The sequence below is a fragment of the Oncorhynchus nerka genome, linkage group LG16, assembly GCF_034236695.1.
Source record: "Oncorhynchus nerka isolate Pitt River linkage group LG16, Oner_Uvic_2.0, whole genome shotgun sequence".
Lineage (NCBI taxonomy): Eukaryota > Metazoa > Chordata > Actinopteri > Salmoniformes > Salmonidae > Oncorhynchus > Oncorhynchus nerka.
In genome coordinates this window covers 13,384,674-13,406,195 of record NC_088411.1, presented here as the reverse complement: position 1 = coordinate 13,406,195, position 21,522 = coordinate 13,384,674, and the positions used below count along the sequence as shown (strand labels likewise).

Sequence of the window (21,522 nt, the reverse complement as noted above, 5' to 3'; positions counted from 1 at the left end):
GGAACACTTCGCAAAAGGACTTAAAACAAGATCATTTTATTCTCATTGATGATTATACATCCCAGATAGGAGGGCTGTTTACCATTTTAGATCAGGTTTGAGAGTGTGCAATCTAAGTTCTCTGATGCACTTTGCACTGTTTTAACTTCCATTCATAGTTGTTTTATGTTGTGTTGTGTCGAGTAGTGTGGTGCTATTCTTTTAGATCAGTCAATTACAGAATATACTATGATACTCTTACTATGATATTCTATTTGGTTCTGTTATGTAAAATGCTAATTCCTCATTATGTGATCTTGTGAGACATTTGATTCAGCTTTGATCTAACTTTACTAAACGAGCAACATTGTGAGAAGTGATCATCTTCTATTTGTAATAATAATAATAATAATAAGTGATCAGTATGGATGAAATGTCATTTCAAGCGATTGAAGCGGCCTTCGTTGGTGCTGAAAGGGACAGCGCCAGGATCGCGGAATGATGTTAAAGATGTTGAACCAACTTGTGGTGCTGAAGGACAGCCTAATAGGACCTAAGACTGTGGTATAGCCATTTGTAGACTATAGCCTAATACAAATACAAATACATATAGATTGCTAGGAGAGCTTTATTTACAAATAGGCATTTCATTGTATTGTGTAGCTTACACGCTGTATCATAAATATACTTTGATTTGATTAGCTTGACACATGGCTACAATATACCCTATTACAGAATAAAAAGTGAACTATCAATTCATATAATTTATTTGCATAGATTAAACATGCTATCAATATCAATTGACCGAGTAGTGAACATAAATAATTACTGCATAGAATTGTGGGAAATTAATTTTAAAACAGCCATAAAATCAAACTTTTGATGTGGTGTATTTATGCATCTCAATAAACTATAACCTAAATGCATTATTACTTCCAACTTCCCCCAATTGACATTTCCAATTGCTCACCCCGACACACCAAGCTAAAACAGGCCCTGTGTCTCAACAACCAACCAGTGTGGGATAAATATCCAAAGCAGAGCTACAGCAACGTCCAGAGCGGGTCAGGCTCCTTGGGTTTTACGGTGGCCACTCTGGTTTGGGTGTCCTCGGCGGAACAATGTTGCCATAACTAAGTGGGCACATATCGTTCTGGGTTCCACTCCACAAGAGGGGGTCCGTGGAGTTTTATGAACATCAAGGCAGACGCACAGTGAATTTAGATTTTTTAAATTCAACATTCTGACTGGCCAAAGTGGTCAAGCCTCCGAATGGCCTCTTCAGTGCACTTCATACACGCCTATAGTTCTTCATCATTCTCACCGCTGCCAGAAAGAAGACGGGGAAGAAATCTTCATTTACCTACCTCTAGGCTGATGTACATATTTATTTGGTTTGTCAACCTATTGTCTTTCATGGAATTGTAGTGGTAAATAAATATCATTTATTTCAAATGTATCCAAATACATTTTCTAGAAATAGTTTTACCATCTCCGTGCATTCTCAAATTGAAAAAAGTGAGCCGCTCCACTACACTCCAGGTTGTGTTTCATGTGAAACTACAGTGGGGCAAAAAAGTATTTAGTCAGCCACCAATTGTGCAAGTTCTCCCACTTAAAAAGATGAGGGGCTTTAATTTTCATCATAGGTCCACTTCAACTATGACAGACAAAATGAGAGAAAAAAATCCAGAAAATCACATTGTAGGATTTTTAATGAATTTATTTGCAAATTATGGTAGAAAATAAGTCACCTACAAACAAGCAAGATTTCTGGCTCTCACAGACCTGTAACTTCTTCTTTAAGAGGCTCCTCTGTCCTCCACTCGTTACCTGTATTAATGGCACCTGTTTGAACTTGTTATCAGTATAAAAGACACCTGTCCACAACCTCAAACAGTCACACTCCAAACTCCACTATGGCCAAGACCAACGAGCTGTCAAAGGACACCAGAAACAAAATTGTAGACCTGCACCAGGCTGGGAAGACTGAATCTGCAATAGGTAAGCAGCTTGGTTTGAAGAAATCAACTGTGGGAGCAATTATTAGGAAATGGAAGACATACAAGACCACTGATAATCTCCCTCGATCTGGGGCTCCACGCAAGATCTCACCCCGTGGGGTCAAAATGATCACAAGAACGGTGAGCAAAAATCCCAGAACCACACGGGGGGACCTAGTGAATGACCTGCAGAGAGCTGGGACCAAAGTAACAAAGCCTACCATCAGTAACACACTACGCCGCCAGGGACTCAAATCCTGCAGTGCCAGACGTGTCCCCCTGCTTAAGCCAGTACATGTCCAGGCCCGTCTGAAGTTTGCTAGAGAGCATTTGGATGATCCAGAAGAAGATTGGGAGAATGTCATATGGTCAGATGAAACCAAAATATAACTTTTTGGTAAAAACTCAACTCATCGTGTTTGGAGGACAAAGAATGCGGAGTTGCATCCAAAGAACACCATACCTACTGTGAGGCATGGGGGTGGAAACATCATGCTTTGGGGCTGTTTTTCTGCAAAGGGAGCAGTACGACTGATCCGTGTAAAGGAAAGAATGAATGGGGCCATGTATCGTGAGATTTTGAGTGAAAACCTCCTTCCATCAGCAAGGGCATTGAAGATGAAAAGTGGCTGGGTCTTTCAGCATGACGATTATCCCAAACACACCGCCCGGGCAACGAAGGAGTGGCTTCGTAAGAAGCATTTCAAGGTCCTGGAGTGGCCTAGCCAGTCTCCAGATCTCAACCCCATAGAAAATCTTTGGAGGGAGTTGAACGTCTGTGTTGCCCAGCAACAGCCCCAAAACATCACTGCTCTAGAGGAGATCTGCATGGAGGAATGGGCCAAAATACCAGCAACAGTGTGTGAAAACCTTGTGAAGACTTACAGAAAACGTTTGACCTCTGTCATTGCCAACAAAGGGTATATAACAAAGTATTGAGATAAACTCATGTTATTGACCAAATACTTATTTTCCACCATAATTTGCAAATAAATTCATTAAAAATCCTACAATGTGATTTTCTGGATTTTTTTTTCAATTACAGGCCTCTCTCATCTTTTTAAGTGGGAGAACTTGCACAATTGGTGGCTGACTAAATACGTTTTTTTGCCCCACTGTGTATGTATGCAGCTTTCTGGATTGAAAATGGATTTCAATCTCAATGTGGTTAAATAAAGGATAAATACAATTTTGTAAATAATAATCTCCCCCTGTAGGACCGCGCCCCATACCCCAACGAACGACGCACCGCCACCACCACCCTTACCGTAGACGTGTTGGATGGGGATGACCTGGGGCCTATGTTCCTGCCCTGCTCCCTGGTTGACAACACGCGTGACTGCAGCCCCCTCACCTACCGGGCCCACATCCTGGAGCTCACTGACCCAGTAAGTGTTACTGCAGACCAGCCCCAGCTCTAGAACCCCTGCTGAGTAGAAACATTTGACATGTCCCTCTATTCAAACAGGGCTGCTTGAGAGGCAGCTCACTCCTCCCAGCGCTGGGGAGAGAGGTAGCTGAGAGACTGCTTGGCTTCTCTGGGCCTCTGTTTGTATGTCAGCCTCAGGAGCCATTTATGTCAGCAGCATGGGTGCGCTCATATTAATATTAAACACGAGGCTCAGTGTGATTTCCTCGGTTTTTAAGCTCATTTCCAAGATTATGGCTTTGAATACGCAGGGCTATTCGATTTATGATAGCGATGGATTTATGCTAGATTCATGGGCAGTGATATATTTCATGTGGTGTTCATGGATAATCATCATGATGATGCAAGTTCAAATTATGAGAATGACTATGAACATTAGCGACCACTGTTTTTTGTTTTTTTCGTGATCCCATTTTATATTTTATTGTTATTGGTAAGACAGGTACACATGGACAAAGAAACAAGTGACAGGACCGAACAAGACAAACATTTCTCCTTTGACCCCCATCCAACAGAACTTCCCCAACCCAGCGTTAGATTAGTCTTTCGCAATAGCAGTAGTGGTTTGCTATTGTGAATGCATTGTGGCGTTCTATACAGATGACAGACACTTCTTATGATTGGAGGAATCGTGTTGACTTGTCAGGGCTACTGTGTATGGAAGTATTTTCGACTAGATTCGATTTAAACTCCAAACAGCGTGACACGTGTTTTCTCATGTAGAATGATTATCAACATATCTCCTTGTCAGTTCTATTGATTTGTGTTCACTGATCTAGGTAGGCAGTCTCTCTTGATCAAAGTCTACCAGAAGTAAATGGCTGAGTCATGGAAGCATGGAAATGCTATAATTACAGGACAGATAATTCACAGGTAATTAGTTTTACACTTTGGGCTCTCTTACCTTGAGTAGAATCAGTGATTCCTTTAAAGTATTACTAATACAAATGTAAAATAGATACTGACAGAAACAAGGACAATTGCTTTTTCCAGGCAACCCCATTAAAATGCCTTAAATGAATCTAGAAAAGTCTAGTTATTATCACTCATGACTTGAAAACACCCGGAGATTGAATCCCAGACTGCACAAAAACAAGGACCTTGAGTAGTACTGCAATACAGGCCAATGCTATTGTCAGTCCATTGCATTGATACTACCAAGCAACATTTTTGCAGAAAAGTTTTAAAAATGACATTTTTTCCAAACATTAGGCAATATCCTAAGAAAGATAGAGTTACAGGTCAAACTATGACCTTGAGACGGCAGTGGTACACTAAGAGCCTCACCAAATTTTTGTGTCACATCGTCAATTGGCGACCCATCCCTTATGGGATTAATTGACACACAAACAAACATTACAATAACTCACTATGGTAATTAAATAATAATAATTCTTCCAGTATTCTCTGCATTGTGCATCACATACATACTGTACATACATACTGTACATACATACATACATACATACATACATACATACATACATACATACATACACAGATACATACATACAGTGGGGCAAAAAAGTATTTAGTCAGCCACCAATTGTGCAAGTTCTCCCACTTAAAAAGATGAGAGGCCTGTAATTTTCATCATAGGTACACTTCAACAGACAAAATTAGGAAAACATTTTTTTTAATGAATTTATTTGCAAATTATGGTTGAAAATAAGTATTTGGTCACCTACAAACAAGCAAGATTTCTGGCTCTCACAGACCTGTAACTTCTTCTTTAAGAGGCTCCTCTGTCCTCCACTCGTTACCTGTATTAATGGCACCTGTTTGAACTTGTTATCAGTATAAAAGACACCTGTCCACAACCTCAAACAGTCACACTCCAAACTCCACTATGGCCAAGACCAAAGAGCTGTCAAAGGACACCAGAAACAAAATTGTAGACCTGCACCAGGCTGGGAAGACTGAATCTGCAATAGGTAAGCAGCTTGGTTTGAAGAAATCAACTGTGGGAGCAATTATTAGGAAATGGAAGACATACAAGACCACTGATAATCTCCCTCGATCTGGGGCTCCACGCAAGATCTCACCCCGTGGGGTCAAAATGATCACAAGAACGGTGAGCAAAAATCCCAGAACCACACGGGGGGACCTAGTGAATGACCTGCAGAGAGTTGGGACCAAAGTAACAAAGCCTACCATCAGTAACACAATACGCTGCCAGGGACTCAAATCCTGCAGTGCCAGACGTGTCCCCCTGCTTAAGCCAGTACATGTCCAGGCCCGTCTGAAGTTTTTGAGAATTTGGATGATCCAGAAAAAGATTGGGAGAATGTCATGGTCAGATGAAACCAAAATAGAACTTTTTGGTAAAAATTCAATTCGTTGTGTTTGGAGGACAAAGAATGCTGAGTTGCATCCAAAGAACACCATACCTACTGTGAAACATGGGGGTGGAAACATCATGCTTTGGGGCTGTTTTTCTGCAAAGGGACCTATGATGTTTTTCTGCCAAGTGTACCTATGATGAAAATTACAGGCCTCTCTCATCTTTTTAAGTGGGAGAACTTGCACGATCGGTGGCTGACTAAATACTTTTTTGCCCCACTATACATACATACATACATACATACATACATACATACATACATACATACATACATACAGACATACATACATACATACAGGGGAAAAAAGGAAAAAAGGAACAGAAGTCACTTGAACCCAGTCTGGCACAAAGAGAAGATCCATATGGGAGACAAGCCTATACACAATCTATATACACACACCATTATCCACATAAAAGCTAAATATTTGTACTTTTTAATTACAGTTTACGAAAACAGAATTTGCTTACGTTGAGATCCTTCAACACCCTGCAGCCAAATGACAGAACAAGGTAATAGGAGCCTTAAGTTTACGCCACTGTTTTGGGAGGCTGGGGGCTGGACTTTTACGCCAGCCAGAACGCACTCAAGGACATGGTTTACGAGTGCTGTGAGAGATTACATTATGTGAGGGGCCCTGATTCTGACTATGTATGCAGTGGCAATGCCAACATAACCTCTTATCAGGTCTTCAAAACACCCCCACCTCATCCTCATCCTTCCAAGAATGCCATCCCCATCAATCCCATCGCTCCCAGGGGGCTATTTCAGATTCACACTATAATGATGAAGTCCTGTTATATTCCTCTTGTCTCTCTCAGACGTCCTCTCAATGGTGTCAGGGAGCTCAACTGCTATCTCCTAAATGTGCCTCTCGTATCTCCTCTGTCGGTGCTTGATGAAACATTTAAATAAGGCTTCAACTTATTTATTTCTTCTCAGTACCACTCAAGTAAATCTAAGCTTGTGATTGGAGAGGAGGAGGGGGAGATGGGGAAACAGCTGATAGGCCAGATTGTAAAAACTCCTTTAGCTGTTTGTCCCAAAGTTACACTTCTCCGCCGAGGATCCAGGACACAGTGAGACATTCTGGGGAGCATGAGCCATGGGCCGGCCCTCTTGTCCCAGATAGAATGCTCATAAGTAGAGGATAGGAGAGTGGAGGAGTGAAGGCTGGTGGGAGGAGCTTTATAGGAGGAACTGGCTCATTGTAATGGAATGAATGGAACGGAGTCAAATGTGGTTTCCATATGTGTGATGCATTTGATACTGTTCCTTTTATTCCATTCCAGCCATTACAATGACCCGCCCTGCTATGACTCCTCCCACCAGCCTCTACTGGAGTTGAGGTACTTTCCCCAAGACAAGCTGATCACTCCGCCCTTTTATATCCCTCCATAGCAGAGAGCCAGTGAGCCTCTCCGGAGCAGTAAGAACATCCGTGGTGAGGCTGGAGTGGCTCTCCAATGCTGTGTCCTCTGTGAATTCTACCATTTTTTTCTCCCCCCATCCATACACAGCAGCACTCTGGACATCCTCTGTAGCTGGTGTCGGTAGGATCTAACATACCATCAGAGCCCAGATATCAGATTGGAAATGGCACCGAGGGAACTGTGGGCAAAGCTACTGCTGGTGTCTGTTGACAATTACAACAGGGGGCTTGGAAAGTGTTGTACCCCAGTGTTGAGTGGAGCGTAATTGTTTTGTTTGTGACGGGTGTGCATAAAATGGAAAGGAAAGTCGGCTGCATGCAATATATTAATTCACTGGCTTATTTATTCCAGGGCTGAAATGTAAAGATGGAATAAGATGTGGCTAATAATAAAGATGTGAACAGACAAGTGATTCAAATCTATAATGCAAGTCGTTTGTTTTGCTAAACTGTGCTTCACCGTGGGTAATTAGCCGATTTTTGAACACAGGTGCTGAAATTGCAAATCATGTCAAAATATGCCAGATCGCCTTTTGATGTAAGTTCTTTGTCAGTGTTCACCATGTATCATACAGGAGTCTGGAAGATGTTTAATTGGAAGGTTGGGTTCATCAGAGTAGAGTAGAGCAGTCTTTTGGCGTGTCCTCCTGTGGTTGAGTGGGAGTAGAGGTGTGAGCACAGGGCTGCTTTTCGTTCGTTATGCCATCACAGATCACACCCCTCCAGAGAATCCGTCCTCGGTTAATTACACGAACAAAATCTTCCCGTGCTTTTCAACCGATCCCTCCAAAAGCCAATCTTCCTCTAGTTCAGCCTTTAAAACAGCCAGCTAACGTTCAGTCAATCGTTGATTTATGGACCACGGAGCGGAGGACTCTGTCTGGTCTGCCGAGGAGTCGTCGTTACGTTGTCGATCAGATCAAAGTAAACACATTCATTTGGCATCATGCCTAGTTGTGTATCTCAGTCCCATGAAATATACATTGTTATGACGAAGGGTTCTATATAACTGGTTATTTAGCTTTTAACCATAGCATAACCCTTTTTTGGTGCTATATGGAACCTTTTTTTGAAGGTTCTATAAAGAACCACGCTCATCAGGTTCTAAATGGAACTTGCATGGTGCTATAAAGAACTCTTTCCTAAGGTTCTATGTAGGGCCAAAAAAGGGTTCTGCTATGGCTACATGCCTAATAACCTGTTATATAGAACCATTCGTGTTTAGTGTGGGGTTATATTGAACTATTTTTGATGGTTCTTTATGTAACCTTTATGGAGTGGTTCTATAAAGAACCCTTCTCAATCTAAAAATTATCTTTGTAGAACCATATATATATTTTTATTTGGGTTTATTAGCCATATTGTTAATATTATTTAGATAATGGCTGGGGGAATGGCTGGAGGTCCCTGAGAGAATTGAGGACTACTGCCTTAATCAAGCTTTCTCAATTGACACAAGGCCATACACCAGTCTTTTATACGACACTGTCACTGGCCATAGTAATACAGAACAAACTGCTTAGCACAACAGATTAGAGAAACTGGAATGACACTCTCACTCACGGTTGTACAAAAAGAGTTATATTCGGTTGTACAAAAATAAATATTCTAATGAGCCACCACCCCTACATTTTAATTATCATTCAAATAGGAAATATTTTTCACCTGTAAAGAACTATTGAAGGGCGCAAGGGTTCTTTGGGTCAGTATAGTTCCACAAATAACCACCACTCTTCCCAAAGAACCATTGAGGGATTCTCATTTCTTAGTGTATAGTCAGTCAGACACAAATATTTTCGGCCTGCTGCAGTCCCATTTAAAGAAAAGGACAGAGCTAGAGTAGACATTCTACTTTTTTAATACAGGCTTCTAAATTAAGTACCACGCATCATCAAAATTATAATCCCTTGCCTTGAATCAACTCAATTCCAACCAATAATCAACTTGATTGAAGAATAAACACAACTTTATTTGTCACATGCGACGAATACAACATGTAGACCAAAAATATAGACCGTACCATGAAATGCTTACCAAAAGTAACACAAAATAACAATAACGAGGCTATATACAGGGGGTACCGGTACCGAGTCAATGTGCGGGGGTACAGGTTAGTCGAGGTAATTTGTACATGTAGGTAGGGGTGAGGTGACTGAAAAACAGCATAGCAGCAGTGTAAAAAACTAATGGATCATGTTCTAATTATATAGTTAGATTATAAGAGTGGGCACTATGAATACAGTGTGGTTTGACATGATAACCAATGAAAAAGCCAGGGAGGAGTTATTGTGACAGGGTAGGAATCAAACTGTTGGTTGTGGTTTCCTAGGGGACCCTATAATCTTTGGCTACGTTAAATGTTTTCTCTCTTAGCTACTTGATGTAGCTAACATATTCATGCTTCACCTATTCCTCTTTGATTTAGAAGAAACTGTTGCACAAACAACATGCTGATTTGGGCCTACACCATCACTGGTATCAGGCTGTATTAGCTAGCTACGTTTGCTCTGACTCAGTGCATTTATTATCTCGCTAGCCAGCTGATTAGCATTAGCGGTTTTGCTAAGAAAAGACTAACTGTTTACAGAGGGTAAGATGCACAAACGAATAGTTTAATTATAGAACACCTGTGGATTTACACTGAGGGTACAAAACATTAGGAACACCTGCTCTTTCCATGACATAAACTGACCAGGTAAATCCAGGTGAAAGCTATGAACCCTTATTGATGTCCCTTGATAAATCCACTTCAATCAGTGTAGATTAATCAGGTTAAAGAAGGATTTTTAAGCCTTGGGACAATTGACACATGGATTGTGTATGTGTGCCATTCAGAGGGTGAATGGTCAAGACAAAATATTTAAGTACCTTTGAACGGGGTATGGTAGTAGGTGCCAGGCTCATCGGTTTGAGTGTGTCAAGAACTGCAACGCTTCTGGGTTTTTCACACTCAACAGTTTTCCGTGTGTATCAAGAACGGTTCAAACACCCAAAGGACATCCAGCCACCTTGACACAACTGTGGGAAGCATTGGAGTCTACATGGGCCGGCATCCCCGTGGAACACTTTCGACACCTTGTAAATGTCCATACCCCGATGAATTGAGGCTGTTCTGAGAGCAAATGGGTGTGCAACTCAATATTAGGATGGCGTTTCTAATGTTTTGTACACTCAGTGTATATTAAGAAGCTGATCATCAGCATCATGTTGTATGTGCTGCATTGACCATTCAGATTGACCGCAGGTGGTCTCATAGTCAAGCAACGACAACTGTGCTCCTTGAGTGACAGGGGCCAGGGCTTGGTCTGTGTGGAAAGCGGCATGGAGAGAGAGAGAGAGAGGGGGAGAGGAGAGAGATGACTCAAGTAGCGGAGTAAACTATAAAAACGTGCTACACACGACAGAATAGCGTATCAAATTTAACAAACCAGACATTGAAATACAGTTATAGAAGGTCAAGTAAAAACCCAAACCGGTCGTTGCATTCATAGCGGTATAGTAAAACACAGTATACTGCCCTGTACTGAAATTCCCACAGGAGAACGTTGTTTCTTAACGTTCTCTGGACTATTTGACAACATTCCCAAGGTTTGAACTTTTAGGAAACGTTCAGTTAAATTAATGAAATACCCAACAAAAGTTTTTTTTTTGGTCAAGTTCCTTCAATGTTCTAAGAATGTTTCAAAGCCAAGCAACTAGCCTGCACCATTCTCAGACAGGTTTGGAAAGGTTGTATGCAAAATAACCAAAGTACAACCAAGCTCTCACCAAGCTCTAAGAAACATATGGTTCTCGGAACGTTATTTGCCAACTGGGGTAGTTCCTTATCATACTGCTAGTGACTAAGGGCTGACTTAGGGAGTATCATCATAGCTTGTCTGTCCACCGAGGAGAGGGCCCCACAGAGTCATTAGATTTACTGCAGTCATACTGGAGCCATTGTAATTGCAGGTGCTGAGATTACAATGGGCCCCACAGAGATAAATCATTGCCAAAGGTCCATGCTCAGACTGTTACCAGCGGTCCATGATGAGCCAGGCGGGAGATGTACAGAGCAGAGAGGAGACCATGTTCACCGCTACTTAATGACTACTCATAGGGCTGTGTGAAGCATGATGATCAAGGACAATGGGTAACAGTGATAGGAGGAAAAGGCTTTAGTTCCATTTGGAGATGCAGAGCTTGACTTTTGAATCCAATGCTTTATTCCAGGTGGCTATATTACATTTGCTGGTGTGAATGTCTTGCCTCCTTGTTATCTTGATACTCTACCAGGTAATGAAACCAAGATGTCTGTAATTACTATTCATACAAACAGCGTCTACTCCTCCAGCTCGCCACAGATTTGTCGTCAATGTTTGTCACAAATTGCAGTTTCCTGCCAACCAGCCCCCAGAGCATATGGTCCTACCTGTGTGTGTGTTTACAGCAGCTGCTCGAGACTTCTTCCCAGCACACAGGGATCACAATTACCCAATGGGGTCTCTGTACGGCTAATGCTGACACACAGGCGCGCACACACACAGGCACACACATATTATCCCGGAGCCTTATTGCAGAGGCATCCAGGCAGCTAACATCTTCACTTTTAGCAGTTTCACTTGGTTTCTCTGAGTAGAGTTGAATTATAAATGAGCTGCTTATTTACTGGGATTGAGACTAGGCCGGCGTGGTGCTTGTGCTTCTGCACATCTATGCAGACGAGCTGACAGGGAGTAGACAATTTACTCCTCCCCCTAAGGCTGGGGAAACTTGGAGTGAAGGACCAGTTACTCACTCCATATCGTTATTTCTCTCTTCCAGTTCTCTCTCTCTCTCTCGCAAACACACTCTCTCTCTCTCGGTCTCGGTCTCTCCCAACTCTCTCTCTTGTGGTTTCAACCTCTTAAATGACTCAAATAAATGTTGCTTCAGGAGGAAACAAATGTCTGCAGTTTATTGCTTTTTGTGACGGGTGCTGTGATAAAGAGGTCCACATTATATATAATAATTTCCTTCCTCACATCATCCAGTTTATGAGTTTTCACTGTTTTATGAATAGACATTTTACTGCAAAGCAAGCCAGCACAATCTACATCATTTCTGCTTTGACCATGATGTTTAAAGGTACAACTGAAACACGGCAATTATGTTGCTGTCGCTGCTGTGAAACCCAAAGGTAACTAATTGGTGAAGATTGCACACCATGCATTAATTCTACAACTTTTCTTTTCGCCAGCCTTTTATCCCATTTAAGAATGGAAGCCCCCGCATCCCACACTGTGTAAATGGCTCATTTCTGAGTATTGACAGATAGAACTAACCATTACTCTTTCCTTTCAGAGCAAAGTGAACCCTGTCAACGTGACGCCCATCATTCAGGCCGTGGACCAGGACAGGAACATCCAGCCTCCCTCTGAGAGGCCAGGAATACTCTACTCCATCCTCATTGGTAGGTACCTGTCAACACTGCTGTCATCTATATTCCGTCACCACTGTACCACTCCCATGCCAGGTCATGCAGAGGGGATAGCTATCTCCAGTGTAAGGAGTGGTGGTTGTGGGGGCTCGGCAGTGCAGCTCTAACCGAAAGGCTGATGGTGGTGGCAGGGAGGGAGAGAGAGAGTATGCAATGGAGGGACGAGAAGGAGGCGGGTGGGGATGGGGTGCGTTTCTGGCGAAGGGGAGCAGGGGGCCACCTGTGGAGAGCTGAGATGAGAACTGACAGTGCAGGGCTGCAGGGAACTATGCTACTGTGCAATGCTCCCATCTCACTCCCCGGGCTCTCTGGGAGGCCAGTAAGGAGATGCCTGATATTTTTCTATTTTCTGACATACATTGACAATATGAAATTATATCTAAAGATTATGAGTCTTTTCAAGACTTCTCATTAGAATTACATTCACATTCGTGTAATGCAAGGGGCATTAAAAAAAATGGTGAAACATAGAGGCACTTACTTTCATAAAGCCGCCAACTTCTCCCCTGACCTTCAACATGACGGTCAATTATTTCCCTGTACCCTGTTTAGGTAAGCCTGAGAAGTACGCCGACTTCTTCTCTCTCAACCGAACCACTGCCAAGCTGAAGCTCCTCAAACCACTCAACAGGGACCTGTATCAAAGATTTGACTTGGTAATCAAGGTAATAAGAATAAATCTCTGTAGCCCGGCATGCTGTCTTCGTGACAAGATCATGGTCTTTCATTCTGATTAAGAGGGGGAATGATCCAATAATTCACAGCTAGAGAGAGAAGCAGAGACTGGGGATGGACTGGCTGTGTGTGGGTGTGCGTGTGTGTGCGTGTGTGTGTGTGTGTGTGTGTGTGTGTGTGTGTGTGTGTGTGTGTGTGTGTGAGATAGAGAGCAGGTTAGGCAGTGAGCGGTGCTAAATCCCCCATCAGGATGAGTCAGGTATCACACACACACACAACTGCCGACGAGGCTTGTTGCTTTAAACTCCAGAAGGCGGTGATCCGTTAGGAACATTCTGCATGCTACAAGGATCCTCACACTCCGAGGGGGGAGTATGGACATGAGCTTATATAGATAAAGCTCCCTTATCGGCACAGGGGGAAACTCCTGTACTACAGGTGTCTCAGACTCCAGATCAAAGAGGAAAGAGCCCAGTGCAAGCTATGGGTTATATGACACTGTGTTCATACGTAGGGGGCTTCAGTTCAACCTAGCATGTGTGACATAGATATGCATGCAGTGTGTGTGTGAAATGTGTGAATTAAATAGTCAGGCAGTGTGTAGTGTTTGAATTATGTGTGTATACCGTGTGTGTGTGTGTGTGTGTGTGTGTGTGTGTAGTGTCATGCTCGCGCTGCTGCATGCTGATGGCCAGATTGGTAGCGGTATCAACCAGCAACGTGCTTGAGAGATTTTCTGCTTCAGGAGTCGGTGAGGGGAAGGTGAGCGGTGAGTGCCCTCCCCTCTCCCTCCGTCCTAGCCTGAGCTCAGGAGCAGGCAGCTACCCCCCAGATATTGGACAGATCCCTCTCACATGATAGGTAGACTGGGCTGGGTGAATGAGAAGTGACTCCTGCACAACGACTGTGTTAACAGTGAGAAAGGTGGCCCACCACAGGAAGAGATCAGCTCAGCAGTTACCCCATTTACAGTCTGCCCTGTCCAAGGACAGGTACTGTGTAGAGTGCAAATCCTTCTTGGGGAGAAAGCTTTTTTTACAAAGGCAAAAAAACAAAATCAGGTTATCTTTCTACAGGCATCTGTGTGTGTTGGAAACTAGGGAAAGTTTTTTTCTAGGCTTCATTGAGTTGGAACTTGCCAGGCTGCAAATACAACTTGTGCAGAGCCCCACAGTGGAGGTGTCATAATACCCATAAAACCTAGCGGTCAAACAGGAAAATGGTTCCAATCGTTTTTCCACCATTTATTCTTCCGATAAGGCATTTTAGAAACTTATTTTGTGTAGGCCTATCTTGGAGGGATGTTTTGATGACCATGTAAATCTCTCTCGGACAAGGTGACTTTTATAAAAATATTCAGCTCTATTTACTCTCAGATTCGAAAATGCTATTTAACATCAAAGTAGACATCATGCAAGACTACAAATCCCTGCAAGCTCCTGCACGTCATCTCTAGCTGACACCTTTGCTAACAGGTATTGTGTCAAAGTAAAACTTGCACAAGACAGTTCACATAATTGTCCATTTAAAGAAATGTAGACAATTGATAAAATTACTATATTTAGTTAACCTTCGATAGTTAATCCCGAGATTCTTACCTATGCCTCGATTCGGCAGTCTTGTCTCATCATGGCATCAGTTCTTTATGATAGCCACATTAGCAGCTAATTAGCATTACATTTTTGGGGGGTAAATACAGGTGAATATATTGATAAAAGTCACCTTGTCCTAGAGAGATTTACCTCACGCCAGAGTAAGCCTACACGAAACCCAGCCCTTATTTTATGTGTTTCTAAAATCTCCTATGGGAAAAATGAATAGTGAAAAAATGATTGGAACCATTTCCCTATTTGACCACTAGGTTTTATGGGTATTATGACTCATACTGTGGTACTCTATACTGCCCTGGGATTGTGTTAAATATAGATACACAGTATGATCCAGATACTGTACAGGAATAGTCTCAGAGAATGGAGGGAGGGCGCTGTGGTTGTCTGGTGGACAGAAACATGTACTTTAATGATGACTATCATATTGCCATTAGATTTGACTGATAAGTGTATGTGATTGACTATTGGAGTAGTTTGAGAGATGATGACGTACATGTGAATCACCCGTAATTGAGTATTTGGAGTCAACCATCCAATTTGGAGTCAACCATCCCACCGTTGTAATTCAATTAAGCTGCGGAGTATGTGTTTGGTTCTGCACCATGAAGAACACTTTGAAGATGTAATCATTTCAATAATTGCCTTTTTTGCAAGTTTAGATTTGCCTCTCATTCCGTTTGATATGATCGCAGGTCCCTTACGGAAGAAACACATGCATTCCACATGTTCCAAAAGCACGTGAATCACATGTGATCTATGTGAAATGAATGTGATAACATTCAGACAACATATAAAGCAACACGTGATAATATGAAATGACACTTGAAAACGTGTGATTACATGCGAAGTTTCCCAAAACCAGGTTTTCACATGATTTCACGTGTGAAATTTCATGTGAAATCATGTGTTTTTTTTCTGTACGAGGTGTCAGTATAGTCTTAGAATCAGATCTTTAGGGGGGGCGAATCGACTGATATTCGCCTACCAGGGAATTATGAAGTGCTTTTGACACAAGTGGTTGCTCTTCATATTTAAACAGTTACACACTCCTCTAGCCGATAATGGGGACCATGCTGTTACTCACAACACTTTAGCTTCCATGTTGAGCACAGAGACATGGGCACAGAGCGGAGGATGGTGTTCGATGCAGTAAACTGGAGATTTTATTGAAAATAGTTCTGAAAATTATACAAGTACCAGTCAAAAGTTTGCACACACCTACTCATTTCAGGGTTTTTCTTTATTTTTACTATTTTCTACATTGTAGAATAATAGTGAAGACATCAAAACTATGAAATAACACAGTAACCAAACAAGTGTTAAACAAATCAAAATATATTTTATATTTGAGATTCTTCAAAGTAGCCACCCTTTGCATTGATGACAGCTTTGCACATGCTTGGCATTCTCTCAACCAGCTTCACCTGGAATGCTTTTCCAATGAGTAGGTGTGTCCAAACTTGGTGTAACCACCGACTTGCTGTCCCATGCATCGTCCATATGCACGCAGCAGGCCCAGCTGTGCAGTGGTGACCTCAAGGCCTCCATCATTTCCATTTTCATACTGACACAAAAAGTCACAGACACACACACACAAACAAAAGCTGGTAGAACAGTTCTCCCATGCAGCACACAGATAGGCAACTTCATCCATCATTTATGGATAACCAGCAGTCGGAGTCATCCCGCTCGAGTGCGCCCCCATGCAGCCACGTAGCTAGAATCGTTCTCTGATCCAAGTTGTAGAATCCAAGGCTCGGGCCCGCAAAGAGTGGTGGGAGAAGACCCATTTATGTCCACTAAGCAAAAGTACATTTCCAAGATGTGTAAAAGCCTCGGTAAAACAAATATTTAGTTGGTAATGCCGTTGTAGACAGGTGGACAGTCCAATACCAATGGTGGGGAGTAGTGAACTAACATGTAGTAGTGTTTTCAGGTAGTTAATAACTTTCTTGCCATGTAGTGGTGTAGCTCAGTGATTCCCAAACTGTGGGTAGGGTGTGCGAGAGGTCTGCATGCCACAGTTTGGGAATCACTGAGCTACACTACTAGTAAAATACACAAGGTGCAATTTCGAAAATTGGGTAGTGCATCATCAGTTACGTCAGTCATTGCATATCTTAGAGCAGTGGTGTCAAACTCATTCCACGGAGGGCAGAGTATCTGCATTTTCCCCAAAAAATCTCTCCAATTAAGACCTAGACAACCAGGTGAGGGGAGTTCCTTAATAATTAGTGACCTTAATTCATCAATCAAGTACAAGGGTTGAGCAAAAACTCTCAGCTACTTGACCCTCCATGGAATGAGTTTGACACATGTGCCTTAGAGAGCTTTTTATTGACCTTTTATTTAATAGGCAAGTCAGTTAAGAACATATTCTTGTTTTCAATGACAGCCTAGGAACAGTGGGTTTAACTGCCTGTTCAGGGGCAGAACAACAGATTTGTACCTTGTCAGCTCAGGGATATGAACTTGCAACCTTTTGGTTACTAGTCCAACGCTCTAACCACTAGGCTACCCTGCCCCATATAACTTGTCGGTGATGTCATCTAGCCTATGTCAGCTAATGTTTTTAGCCCATATATTTTGTAGTAATATTCAAGTAATTTAAATAGCACATGAATGCACATTAGACATGACAAAATGTATAGAATTGCATGAAAATTTGATTTAAAACTGCACAAATGTATTTGCACCCCTTGACAAAATGTGTAGACTTGCAAGAAATAAGATGTAAACTGCATAATCTATTCTCTGCCAACAAGCAACAAGAGGGGTGTAGCTAACTAATGAAACTACACACCACTTTTTGTGTTTAATAGGCAAAATGACACATTCTGTTAACGTCTGACTCCAGAGTGATCTGTTCTTGCATTTTGTAGAATATGACATTTCAGATTTAGATATGATCATTTTTCACAAAGTATATACTTTGTATGTAGTGAACTACTTTTTCAAAGTAACTTTAAATAAATTAACTCTAATTTTCTTCCAGTGTGAAGTCATTTGTGTCTTGATAAACTGTATTTTCAGAGTAGCTTCCCCAATACTGTCCAATACTCATGCTTCACTTGTCCGACAGCTAGCAGTGAGGGAGATGATGGTGCACTGCAAATGAGAATAACATTTGTCCGATGCTGCTTCGGTACGCTAGCTAGCATTTAGCCACGTGTCAGCAGATATTCGGTTCCACGGTCATAAAAAAAGCACAAAAAAAGAACACAGGTGCCACCGATGTAACGCGCCGTTTAGTGTGGACAATCAGCTATTTGAACAATAAGACTGGACACGAGACATCATACGGAGTTCAACAGGACGTGGTTTAGGCTATTCTAGGACAGGCGACCACCATCTCAATTAGTTCACGTAAAACAGGTGAATTTATAGACACGGGTCAAGCATTAGTAATCAATTATGGAGGAGGGATAATGACAAAAACGTCTGAAAAGGCTGAAAAATGAAGGAATTAATTTGGTCATCAGTCATATAAAGTGGGTATTTTTTGTGAGGGGCCCAGGGTCACCCTCCCCTCTCTCTCTCTCGTTATGATCAATAATTGTAAAGGCGGTTTCATTCCTCTGTATTGACACAACCGTGCTGATTGGGCGGCAGGGTAGCCTAGTGGTTAGAGCATTGAACTAGTAACCGAAAGGTTGCAAGTTCAAATCCCAGAGCTGACAAGGTACAAAGTCTGTCGTTCTGCCCCTGAACAGGCAGTTAACCCACTGTTCCTAGGCCGTCATTGAAAATAAGAATTTGTTCTTAACTGACTTGCCTAGTAAAGTAAAGGTAAAAAAATTAATTGGCCATAGATTAGATCAACATCACTGATGGAGAGAACAAACAGCCCTGCTAGGATTAATGAGTTTCCAGTGTCCTTCCATGTTTGTTGGAGAGGAATATGATTACAAAGGAATAATAAGTATCACACAAAGATTGCTGTCGAAATCATCAAATGTTATTCAATTAATTAATTGGTTATTTTCTGTATCCTTGTGTTGGATTCAACCCTATTTTATATCAGTTGTCTTTGGAAAGCTTAGTCCATGAACCCAGCATTACTTGTGCTGTAAAGAAAGAGTTTTGAAACCCTCAGTGCTGCATACATACCCTTATTGAGTAGTTCTCAGTCATGTTCATTAAGGTGAAGTGAATCTGGAAGGTGCCACCTGAACGTGTCCAATAAGAACACAGATTTACGTTTTCTGTTTTCCAGGCAGAGCAGGACAACGGCCACCCCCTGCCTGCGTTTGCTAACCTCCAGATCGAGGTTCTGGATGAGAACAACCAGGCACCATACTTTCAAGACACCACATACCAGGGCTTCATCATCGAGTCAGCGCCAGTGGGCACCACATTGTTCGCTGACGTCAGCCTCACCACCCCCCTGGGCATCAAGGTTCTGGACAATGACATCGAGGAGGTAAGACCCCATAGCTGACCAGTCTCTTCGTTCATTCATTCATTCGTTAATTTATTCATTAATTTATTCATTATTTCAGTCATTCATTCACCGACCTAATTCCGCCTGAGGGTTTTTTTCAACTGACTCCTCCGTCGCGACGTCTGCTGAATACCCACCCGCTAGCCTGCTAGCCGCAGCCCGCTAGCTGTCTAGAGCACATCGGACTGTTAGCTTAAGAGGCCCATCGGACAAATTATTTGGCCACTATACCTTTTTTGCCAATTGGCCTGGTTTACCACACGGAGCCCTGCTGATCCGTCACAGCACGAGGGGGCCACAACAGACTTTCTTCCATCACAATGTCCCTCAAAGGCCCACCAGCTGCCTGAAGCCACTCACTGGACTCCTATGATCACTTGGCTACGTATGCCTCTCCCTAACGTCAATATGCCTTGTCCATTGCTGTTTTGGTTAGTAATTATTGCCTCATTTCACTGTAGAGCCTCTAGCCCTGCTCAATATGCCTTAGTTAACATTTTAGTTCCACCCCCCACACATGCGGTGACATCACCTGGTTTAAATGATATTTCTAGCGACAATATCTCTTTCATCGTCAATCTATGCACAGGTTTACCCCCACTGTATTCACATCCTACCATACCTTTGTCTGTACATTATCCCTTAAATCTTTTCTACCGTGCCCAGAAATCTGCTCCTTTTACTCTCTGTTCTGAACGTACCAAACGGTCAGTTCTTTTAGACTTTAGCCGTACCCTTATCCTACTCCTCCTCTGTTCCTCTGGTGATGTGGAGGTTAATTCAGGCCCTGCAGTGCCTAGCTCCACTCCCATTCCCCAGGCGCTCTCATTTGTTGACTTCTGTAACCGTAAAAGCCTTGGTTTCATGCATGTTAACATCAGAAGCCTCCTCCCTAAGTTTGTTTTATTCACTGCCCTAGCACACTCTGCCAACCCGGATGTCCTAGCCGTGTCTGAATCCTGGCTTAGGAAACCACCAAAAACCCAGAATTTCCATCCCTAACTATCCCTAACTATAACATTTTCCGACAAGATAGAACTGCAAAAGAGGGCAGAGTTGCAATCTACTTCAGGGATAGCCTGCAGAGTTCTGTCATACTATCCACCTCTCCAAACAATTTGAGCTTCTATTTTAAAAATCCACCTCTCCAGAAACAAGTGTCTTTCGATTGCCGCTTGCTATAGACTACCTTCTGCGCCCATCTGTGCCCTGGACACCATATGCGAACTGATTGCCCCCCATCTATCATCAGAGCTCGTGCTGTTAGGTGACCTAAACTGGGACACGCTTAACACCCCGGCCATCCTACAATCTAAGCTTGATGCTCTCAATCTCACACAAATGATCAATAAACCCACCAGGTACAACCCCAAATCTGTAAACACGGGCACCCTCATAGATATCATCCTAACCAACCTGCCCTCCAAATACACCTCTGCTGTCTTCAACCAGGATCTCAGTGATCACTGCCTCATTGCCTGCGTCCGTAATGGGTCTGCGGTCAAGCGACCACCCCTCATCACTGTCAAACGCTCCCTAAAACACATAGGGGATGCCTGGTTATTCTTTAAAAGGGCTTTCCTCACCATCTTAAATAAGCATGCCCCATTTAAAAAAATGTAGAACCAGGAACAGATATAGCCCTTGGTTTACTCCAGACTGCCCTTGATCATCACAAAAACATCCTGTGGCATACTGCATTAGCATCGAATAGCCCCCGCGAAGTTAGGAACCAATATACACAGGCAGTTAGGAAAGGCTAGCTTTTTCAAACAGGAATTTGCATCCTGTGCACTAACTCAAATCAAATTGTATGTCACATACACATGCTTAGCAGATGTTAATGTGAGTGTAGCGAAATGCTTGCACATCTTGTTCCGACCATGCAATAATATCTTAACAATTTCACAACAACTACCTTATACACACAAGTGTAAACGAATGAATAAGAATATGTACATAAAAATATATGGATGAAGATGCAGTAGATTGTATAAAGTACAGTATATACACATGAGATGAGTAATGTAGGGTATGTAAATATTATATAAAGTGGCATTGTTTAAAGTGGGTAGTGATACATTTATTACATTCAATTTGTAATTATTAAAGTGGCTAGAGATGAGTCCGTATGTTGGCAGCAGCCACTC

General features: G+C 42.4%; 1 protein-coding gene across 1 annotated transcript in view; it reads left to right on the top strand.

Annotated features, from left to right (window-relative positions):
* Positions 1–21,522, top strand: part of LOC115144062 (protocadherin-15-like) — a 190,049-nt gene that overhangs the window by 61,905 nt on the left and 106,622 nt on the right. Inside the window, exons 8-11 of the mRNA XM_065002441.1 lie at positions 3,200–3,370; positions 12,508–12,616; positions 13,196–13,308; positions 19,145–19,351. Coding sequence (XP_064858513.1) covers positions 3,200–3,370; positions 12,508–12,616; positions 13,196–13,308; positions 19,145–19,351 — 600 coding nt within the window. The remainder of the gene's footprint in view (positions 1–3,199; positions 3,371–12,507; positions 12,617–13,195; positions 13,309–19,144; positions 19,352–21,522) is intronic.